The following is a 10,640-nucleotide window of genomic DNA, read 5'->3' on the forward strand; positions in this document are numbered from 1 at the left end:
TCTTTCTTAATTACGGTAGACACAAAGTCGTCTTCCCCATTTTCAAGAATGAACGTCAACTTAATAATACTATATTTTGCAGATATCAGAATTCAAGATATGATAACTCTTCACTAATCAACAGTTCGATCGATGCACTATTATCGTGGCTAACTTCATATTATAATGATAATACTCCCTCCGGATAAAAAAAAGTGTTCACTTAATCTTTTTTTTTTTTGGTAAAAAAAAGTGTCCACTTATTAAATCAAGAAACAATTAATCTTATCTTTTCAAATTTGCCCCTATTAACTGTTATGTAATCAAATCTCAATGTCGGTTTAATTAGAAATAGTTTAGTCAATTTACATATTTTTTTTTGAATGAGTAGTTCCTTAAGGATGTGCAAATAGCTAAGTGATATCTTTTATCTTCAACAGTTGTTTACTCTGCATGAAAGAGAGAACTTCGTGATCTCAAATCTGTCTCCAAGAATATAATACTATTTCATTTTCAAATAGATTATACTATATGAAGAACGTGTGACATGACGATTATGCACAGACCACGTTTAGAGGTTTTAATTTAGATGCCATTAATAACATTTCAATAAAAAGAATACGACGGTTAATTAAATGTTAATAATGACATCTCTAATATTTAAAATGTTAGAAATTAAAGAATCACCATACTCTTTTAGTTAAGTGTTATTCCCTATGTCTCAATTTACGTGATACATTTTCTTTTTTAGTATGTTTTAAAAAGAAATAATTTAACTTGAAATATCCCGGTTTACTCTTTAATGAAATGATTTACAGACACTCAAATATCTATAACTTGTTTTAAACCACATCAAAAGTCTTTCTTCTTAAATTTCGCGCCTACTCAAACTATATCACATAAATTGAGACAGAGGAAGTATTAAAGACATCTCTTATATAGTCAACCCATTTTAAGCTTGTCGGGTTAAGAATTGGGTAATGTTTAGGATGAGTTGAGTCCTAAATAAATCTAAATATGGATTTTAATTTTTTAAGTATACTCCCTAAAATTTATAACTGTGACTTCATTAAATAAGTAATGAAAATTATATTTTCGGCTAAAATGACTATAAAAAACTAACTAAGCAAAATTGGATGACCATGTAAGCAAACTAGGCAGAGTTGGATGACTTTTGTAAGACAAAACAAAGTTAAGTGATTTTGATGATCAATTACTATAAGTTGAATGACTATACAAACATCAAACTATTTTGATCTTCATATGGCCGTTCCTGAGAGTACTTATTAAAGAGACAACTGCAGCTAATGCTCAAGCTTGGGAGGAGAATTGTTTTTGATTTATTTGCCGAGTCTTAAGTTACTCCAAAAGTTTTTTAAAATACAAAAAAAAAAACCCGGATTGCATCTAAACCTGGTTTTAGTATTTTCAGGGAACAAAAATAAAGAGAAAAATAAAATTAAACCTATTTAAAAAGGACTACAAAGTCGTCTCAACTAATTCTTCTATGACAAGATAGAGAGAAAAAAAGAAAATGAAATCTATTTAATTAAAAAAGACTACAAGGTCATCTCAACTCTCCATACATAATAAAGGGAAGGGAGGGGCTTATCAGTTACATCAAGTGCCTAGCTTCGGCATTGATCTGCATTTGTTTGTTTCCCCATTCCACAACTTCACCTTATTAAACATGGGGTCTGAATGTTTCAACTTGAAAAATTCCATGCAAGTTAAAATCCTTTCCAAATGCCTCATAAAACCATCATCACTAACTCCCAAAACCCTTGAGAACTACAAATTATCTTTCTTTGATCAAGTAGCTGATTGGGCACACATGCCTCTTGTTCTTTTTTATCCAAATGGAGCAAATATGGAACAACAACTTGAAGAATCCTTGTCCAGGATTTTAACCCATGTTTACCCTACTGCTGGAAGATTCACTGAAGATGAATCCTCAATTATTTGTCTAGATCAAGGTGTTGTTACGGTTTGCCTTGAATTTTCTACCTTAGTTGAATTTTATCATAATTGTGATTGTTTCAAAAAGCTTTTCTTGGTATAAAAGAATTCTATCCTTTTCTGCACTTCTATAAGTTGAGGATTTTTCCTTCTTTTAGTATGATTTTCTTTGTTGTCTGAATTATGTCATTAAAGATTTGCAATTACTAGCTTCAGGATGACGTCCTGATTATTTCGATCCCAACAGGTGTAACATATATAAAAGCGACAATCAATTGTAAGCACGACGATTTCCTGGCGCAGGCGAATACAGACCTGGATCTTGCATTATCCTTTTGGCCTGAGGGGATCATGGATGTGGATGACACTAATATATTCCTCACACCTATTATGGTTGTGCAAGTCACAAAGTTCCAATGTGGTGGCCTAGCTCTATCTATTAGCGCTTCACACCCTGCTATGGATGGATTTACAAAATTTACATTTGTTTATGAATGGTCTAAAGTGTGCAAACTTGGGATTCCTTCTAAAGAGATCAACTTCATGAGCTTCAATCTGAGCACCCTTTTCCCTGCCAGAGATTTATCCGAAATACTCGAGACCCCAGTTGATGAAGGCAAGCGAACAAAGTCTAAGTTGACCGCGAAAAAGGTTTTTTTCGATGAAGCTTCCATATCAAAGCTCAGAGAACAGTCATCAGGAGCTAATTTGAGTTTTAAACCCTCGCGAGTTGAGATAATTGCAGCATTATTATGGAGGTCTTTAATCCGCGCTTCATGTGCAAGATTTGGACATTTGAAACGATCCGTAATGGCCTTTCCGTTTAACTTGCGGGATAAGGTTGATTTTCCTGAAGTTTCAAACGCGTTTGGGAATTTTATCATTGAAATTCCTATAAAATTCGAAGCTGACGAAACAAAGATGGAATTGCACCACTTTATAAAAATGATCAGGGAGGCAGTGCAGCAAATGATTAGTGATTGTGCTAAAGCTTCTCCAGAGGAGATAATTTCATTGGTTGTCAATTTGTACAAGGGAAGTTATGCTGGACAAAAATGGGGATGCAACAATGATGTTGAGGAGTTCACATGCTCAAGTTTTTGCAGGTTTCCAATACAAAATACTGATTTTGGTTGGGGAAAACCGAGTTTAATGCACTTTGGATCAAGACATAGTCAAGTCTTTTGGTTCTGTGACACAGAATGTGGCACTGGTATTGCTGTGCAAATGGATTTGGAAGAAGCCTACATGAACTTCTTTGAACTTGACCAAGATATCATGACTTTCGCTAAGTTTTAGGCTTTTCTTCTTGTGCTTTAGGCTTTTGTCACTTATCGTTTCCTATCATTTCGTAACGTATGGTATTGTATTGGATTGCGGTTATTGTTTTGATGAATACAACGTTTGAATAAATTATATCGTTCCCATTGTTACATATGTCATGCATCAACAATATAAAGGATAAACTTACAAAATTATAAATAAAAGTAAGATACCGGTAGAGTTATTATAAAAAATAGGGTAAAAGATAAAGTAGGATTATTAAATAATATAAGCAAAGACAAAATGAACAAAAAAGTAGGTAATGAAGCTACCATACCAAATTGGTCATTACATAAAATTGAATTTTTTATCGTTACATAATGATGGATTTAACAATACAATAAAATAAAATTTAAATAACAATCAAAACAAACATTGTATTCAAAGTAACAATATAGTTGTACATGACAACCATCCAAATTAGAGCGTCTTCCTTTCATTTATAAATCTTATTTCAGTGTTTATTGTTTGATCCGTCTTTTTCTGAACCCAATTTATGAACAATTTCTCTTACTTGTGAATGTTAAGTATAGTAATTTCTCGTTTCTTTATATATATATAAGAAACATAAATTACTATACTTTAATTACTATTAATCCCATATGCATTAGCGTCCTTCCAGCATTTTTTATTTGTCTTAAAGCTTCTGGATTTATTAGATTTATAGTAGTAACTTTAGTTCCTATGGCTGACAATTGCTCTTCTCTATAATGTCTATATAATTGTGCTGTTCTTGAAAACTATCCTATGTTGTATAAAGTCTTTGGATTTAATAGTTTTAATTGATTTTGTTGGAAAATCTGTATGTCTCGGTCGACATCTATTACCTCACTTAACTGTTGGTTGTTTTCCTCTGGTGTCCTTCTACTTAAGATTCTTGATAAGAAATTATTACCTATTCTATTATCTGAAAAACTTACTCTTGGTCTTTCTTGCCTTTCTGATCCTCCTTCGTTTCTTGATCTAATTGGAAGAAGGTCCATTTTTGTGCTTTTCTAGTTATTTTGACTTTTTCTTTTTGAGGTGTTATTTCTACCTTTTTTAATTGGTCTATTAATTCTTCAACTTTTTTATTTTTCGATGTCTCTTTATTTTTCTCCTTTTGTTGTTCACTTAACAACCAAACGCGCTCACTTATTAATTCTAACATTAGTACTATTATTTCGATTTTCTTTATTATTTCTAATATTAATGAAATTATAGTAATATTTTGTTGTAGTGTTATTTGATCCGATTTAGCGTTAGGTATATAATCTTTATAGTCTGCTAGCAAAGGTATAGACTTTTCTATTAATTTTGTGGCTTCTTCTTGAGTTAAGGTTGGTCTACTCATGAAAGAGTGATTTCTTTTAGTTCTTCTACTGTCTTTTTTAATTCTTTAATATCACTAGTTAAAACTTCTATCTGTTGTGTTATTTTAGAGACTATTTGGGTTGTCTTTAGTTCTATCTCTTTTGTTTTTTCTGTAATAACTTTAACTAACTTTCCTATTTCCGTCTTTGTAGGTAATTTTTCTAGATTAAATTTGTTAACTAGAGTCTAGACTTTCTTTTCTAATTCTAATTCTTGTGTTTTTAAGTAATCGAGATTTTGTTCTACTTTTTCGAAAGTTTTCTTTTGCTTAGTCTGGGATGCTTCTACCACCTCTAATATTCTAGTAATGTCTTTATTATTTTCTTGTATTTTTTCACTAAAATTTATGACTAAATCTACTAGTGTGTTCAACTGTTTGTCTTCACTATGTAATATATGGTCCCCGTTACTGAAATTACACTTTATAATACTATGATCTTTTAATGCTCTATATTTCTTTTCTGGGTATATTCTTAAGTCTAAGTATTCTAGATTTTTTAATGTATCTATTTTTCTAGCTTTATTTATTATCCTAACGGGATATTTAATTTACAAACTTTCTTCTGGTACTCTATACTAGTTGTAAGTCTTTCTATATCTTCTCTTATACCTTGTAATTCCCACGTTATAGCAGAGATTGTCTCTTCGTTAATCTGACTTTGTAAGAGTCTATTGTTTATTAGTGATGATAATGTTTCAAAATTTATTATTTCTAAATATGCGCTTAAGGCTTTTTCTACTTGTCTATATTCTCGTCTTTTCTCTATATCTCTATATTAATACCAATGATTGATAGCTATCTGTCTAACAAAGGGTAGTGTTCTCATACAGTTAATATGGACTAAATCGCTTTTGGTTCTTTGAAATCTTTCTAGATTTTATATATCCTAGTAACTTATATTCTAATCCTGATATTATATCTATTAATTTTTGTAGTCTTAACTGATTTTCTTTGGTACTACTTAATTTAATATATTCTGGGTATAGGTTATTTAACTCTTGCTTGACTTTTAAATAATTATCTTGCATCTATTAACCTAAAGGTACAAAGTTTACTTTTTGTTCTAGATGTCTAATACGATCTTCAGCTCTAACTATCTCGTCGTTGATGAAAAATAATTCCCAATTAAGATTATTTCTTAAACTTAGTATTGTTATATTATTATGTAAGTCTCGGCGATGGACTATGTCTATGTATCTACTGTATTCAGTTAAAAACTTTCTTGTTTGTCTAAGATTTGCAAGTCTTCTTTGGGTAAAACTATGTTGTCTCATATAATCTTAAGTTTTTTTTTTTAACCTTATGAACAGTAAAAAGCGAACTGTTATAGCCCGTACTTTGTACGTTTGGATAGTTCAAGGTCGTCGTGGAAAGTTAAGGGCGAGACCATTTTCAAAACTTATTTTTGGTATACAAGTCGGTTATGAATATTATTTATCAATATTATTGGACAGAAGTATTGAGAAAGGTTAAGGACAAAAAGGAGAAATTACAAAATGGTAAATGGTAATATTGAGGAAAGTCGGGGTGTGACAAAGTGGTATCAGAGCAGGTCGGTCTAAGGGGTTGTCTGCAAAGTCGTGTCCAGTAGAGTCCTGTTTATGAGTGTGAAGCCGGCCACATTTATAAACAGGAGGCTGCGGGACATCTAGGAAATGTTGACCTTCTTTCTGTCTTAGATCGTGCGATAGAGCCAAGTCATAGGAAATAAGATTCTTGATACTAATCGTTGATTTTCGGAGACGTCCAGTAGCGACGGGAAAAGGCGAATGACGATATGGCAAGTCACAGAGGTAAGTCTGGATATCTGTTCTGTTACCTGAACTGGAAGTACTGGATGGCGGGGATGTGCCATATAGTCGTACGTTCTGTAAGGCATTGATGACATTGGCCGCATACAAATTTTGAATAATAGGAACGGTAAAGGAGGTTCTGCCAGAACGGGTACGCCCCACAGGAATAAGTATGGAAAAGAGATACGGTAAATAGGCAATAAGTGAAATGCGTTGGTTCCGAAAGGTTATGGATTTGGGCGGGTCGACGAAGGTGAGGTCGCTCCCATTGGGAATCTGGAAGTCCAGGATAGGAGTTAGCCATAAGGTGAGTGTTGGAAACCAAGAAGGGCAAAATAGTAATTACACAAGAAAGGACGTGTCGCGAGGGTGTCCCGGGATTTGTAAGACTTCGACTAGTCTCAAATTATGTAATAAAGGTCATGCGTGGAAGTGGACGCGAAAATATCTGCATTAAGGCACTGGATTCCAGCAAAGTTTTAAGGTTAAGCGTGCTCAGGTGGGAGCAATCCTAGGATGGGTGACCCCCTGGGAAGTTTATAAGGAATTTTACATATTCTGACATAAAAGACAAATGGAAAACTAGAATAGCCTAAGTGAAACTACGGTATATGAGCTGATGGGAGACCATAAGAAGACGCGTGAAACAAGGCAGACTAGCTCGGTAAAGAGACAGAAGATGCATCATAGCCTTGAAATTAGGATAAGCTTGAATAACGTTTGGAAGTATTTTGTGAACTAGTTGATAGTAAATATGTATGTATATATGAATGTGTAAGATATCCCGCATATGATTGTATCGGTGGCGTGCGAGCCCCAGCAACCGAAACTACGGGGAGAAAGGTATTGATCACGCAAAGGTGCCGAAGTACGAGTGACAACAAGAGTAAATGGTACAAGTGCGGCGAGTGAACTGTTATTATTTTACTATAGGTTGAGGTCGGGAATTCCAGTATAACGATACTCGGAAAAGAAAGAGAGTGTGAGTAAATGGAAGATAGGAAGCTTAAATGTCGGAAAAAGGGAAAAGTTAAGAAAACCTTAGTAAGTGAAACCCCCGCGAGAAATTAATGGTAAAAGTACGAGACCACTAGGATGAAAATTCAAGTAGGCATGTGAGACGAGATAGAGTGAGGTAAAAGGGAACAAGGAGAAATGTGGAGAGGTTGAGAGTTGATTTCAACAAGTAGGTCTAAGAGAGTGGTGACCAGGGTAAAGGAATGTGAAGTAAGAGAAAGAATGCTCAGGATGGTGATGGTGTTGAGGTGACAGATCTGTAAAAGGACAAGTATGTAGCTATAGTAATATGCTTAGAGGTTTAAGAAAGTAACGGAACGCTTAAGAAATATGGACGCACAGCTACAATACAAACACGTAGTTAAGAAAGAATTACGAGCAAGAGAGCTGAGCAAGTGAAAGGACGAATAAAGGATAGAAAGACATGAAAATGTGGACAAATGAGGACCTAGACAGGAAGTAAAAGAAGAGCTTAAGATAAGAAGTTTTCGATATGTAGGCACAAAGTTGGAAAAGGAGGTGAGGAATAAGGTATAAGCGAAGACTTCATAAAGGACTATCAGCATATAAGGAACCCCTTAAAGGGGGGGAGGCCATATCAGGCTTACAAGGGATAACGATGAACGAAATGAGCACCAACACATGAAGTCAAAGACAAGTATACCTGTATCAAGAAGATATGAAAGGAGACTGAAGAAGAATTGTAGTAAGAATCTAAAGGTGTGGCTTTTGTTAAGATATGGTTACGAAACAGTAACAGAAAAGAGATGATCTGAGAAAGACAAGGATAATACGTTGACCCGACAAATTAGAAAACCCATGACACGGGAAGAAGATTCATGTAAGAACCAAGAAGTTCGATTATAAGGAAAATAAGGTAAAGGATATGGAATGGACATGCAGAAAAGGGAAACTATAAAGGAACCCCCTCCTGAAGTATTATGACACCCCATAAGATCAATTGAACATTCGAGGACGAATGTTCTAAAGGGGGGGAGGATGTTATAGCCCGTACTTTGTACGTTTGGATAGTTCAAGGTCGTCGTGGAAAGTTAAGGGTGAGACCATTTTCAAAACTTATTTTTGGTATACAAGTCGGTTATGAATATTATTTATCAATATTATTGGACAGAAGTATTGAGAAAGGTTAAGGACAAAAAGGAGAAATTACAAAATGGTAAATGGTAATATTGAGGAAAGTCGGGGTGTGACACGAACAGTAATGTTTTTTATTTTTTTATTTATCTTAATCTGAACTTTGTCCAGTCACAAATCTTGTTATGCTGTTCATTTCTTTCCCTTAACCTTTGTTCTTAATAACAGTCTTCTTTAACCACACCCCGGTAACCACGGCCAACATCGTCCTTTATCATTTGGACATTAAAACGGCCTCTTTAAAACCTAGGAATTTACAGGTTAATCCATCGAGGTTATTAAGAAGTTAAGAGAATAACCATATACTAAGAATAACAAATTCATGATGATAAGGAAGTAATTACTTAAACATAATAATTACAAAATAATTTACATAATAGGGAGATTAGTACAGAAAACATAGTAAATAAACTTACATGGTTTGAAGAAGGAGAGAGGTTTCCCTTTCGGGGAACCCCAAAAAACTACTTCATACTAGGGGGTAGTTGTTACAAACTTAATACTAATTTACAATAGGAGTTTATATTACACAGGTTTTTGATTGGGCAAGGGATTGGAGCATTTGATGAAAGAGAAGGGGAATATGGAAGTTTTCTAGAGAGAGGTTGTTGGTGCTCTTGTTGGTGATGATGGGGTTGGAGAGGTGTGGGTCTGATGGGACTGGGCAAGGGATTGGAGCACCAACCACCTCTCTCTAGAAAACTTCCATATTCCCCTTCTCTTTCATTAAATGCTCCAATCCCTTGCCCAGTCAAAAACCTGTGTAATATAAACTCCTATTGTAAATTAGTATTAAGTTTGTAACTTCCCCCTAGTGTGAAGTAGTTTTTTGGGGTTCCCCGAAAGGGAAACCTCTCTCCTTCTTCAAACCATGTATGTTTATTTACTATGTTTTCTGTACTAATCTCTCTATTATGTAAATTATTTTGTAATTATTATGTTTAAGTAATTACTTCCTTATCATCATGAATTTGTTATTCTTAGTATATGGTTATTCTCTTAACTTCTTAATAACTTCGATGGATTAACCTGTAAATTCTTAGGTTTTAAAGAGGCCGTTTTAATGTCCAAATGATAAAGGACGATGTTGGTCGTGGTTACCGGGTGTGGTTAAAGAAGACTGTTATTAAGAACAAAGGTTAAGAGAAAGAAATGAACAGCATAACAAGATTCGTGACTGGACCAAAGTCCAGATTAAGATTAAAAAAAAAAAAACTGTTCACTTTTACTGTTCATAAGATTAAAAAAAAAAAACTTTGGGAAGTAGACAGAAAACAGAAATTACTATACTTAACATTCACAAGTAAGATATATATATATATATATCGATCGAGCTTGGAACTGTTTCCTTTGTAGTACATTGACTTGTTTCAAAGGCATATAGCCATTTTATATTCATTTAAAGAAGAAATAACGGTAATCTTGTATACGGTAAAAATCGGATATATGTTAGAACGGTAAGACCGGGGACCGAGGGAAGAAAGGGATAAGCATGTGCACGAAGGCTTTCTTTCTGAACCGGAGGAGTGTTTGAACCGAAGCAAAGGAAGGGCATCATTTGGTCCGGCTTCTCCATAGCCGAGTTGATCGTGGCCGTTAGTCCGTTTGGTCGTGGCCGTTAGTCCGTGTGATCGTGGCCGTTGATCCGGGAGATCAGTTACGTGGTTGCCACTGTCACGACCCGGCTAGGGGCCGTGACGGGTACCCGGGGCAATCCACCGAGCACCGCCCGTATTATTACTTCTTGGGCTTGTTAACAATCAATTATCCAATTCATGCTCAATTCATAAAAGAAACCGTTTCATTTAGAACAAAATACTTTTATACACATGAGCTCTTAGGCTAGCAAAACAATTCATATTACTATATAATATAAGAGGGAATGTGAGGACTTTTGTAGTCCTCACAAGAGTTTCCCAAATTTTTAAAAACTTTTTAATTAATTACTTTTATGTCCTAATTTTATTTATTTAAGTAAATTTTTTTATTTTTTATTTTTAAGGTCTACTTTTCAAAAGCTATCGAACCTGGGGACTTTTGTAGTCCTCACAATAATTTCT

General features: G+C 34.3%; 1 protein-coding gene across 1 annotated transcript; it reads left to right on the forward strand.

Moving 5' to 3' along the window:
• The first annotated feature begins 1,347 nt into the window (after positions 1-1,347).
• Positions 1,348-3,342, forward strand: LOC132633812 (acetyl-CoA-benzylalcohol acetyltransferase-like). Its single transcript, XM_060350262.1, has 2 exons — positions 1,348-1,955; positions 2,186-3,342. Exons 1-2 carry the CDS (start codon positions 1,670-1,672, stop codon positions 3,235-3,237), a joined length of 1,338 nt encoding a protein of 445 aa, XP_060206245.1. The 5' UTR covers positions 1,348-1,669; the 3' UTR covers positions 3,238-3,342.
• Positions 3,343-10,640: the final 7,298 nt, after the last annotated feature.

Source organism: Lycium barbarum, chromosome 3, assembly GCF_019175385.1.
Source record: "Lycium barbarum isolate Lr01 chromosome 3, ASM1917538v2, whole genome shotgun sequence".
Lineage (NCBI taxonomy): Eukaryota > Viridiplantae > Streptophyta > Magnoliopsida > Solanales > Solanaceae > Lycium > Lycium barbarum.

Excerpts from the sequence above, each read along its gene's own strand:
- LOC132633812 (XM_060350262.1), top strand. The coding sequence starts at position 1,670 with ATGGGGTCTGAATGTTTCAACTTGAAAAATTCCATGCAAGTTAAAATC. Across the intron at positions 1,956-2,185 it reads AATTATTTGTCTAGATCAAG|GTGTAACATATATAAAAGCG; the intron begins GTGTTGTTACGG and ends CGATCCCAACAG.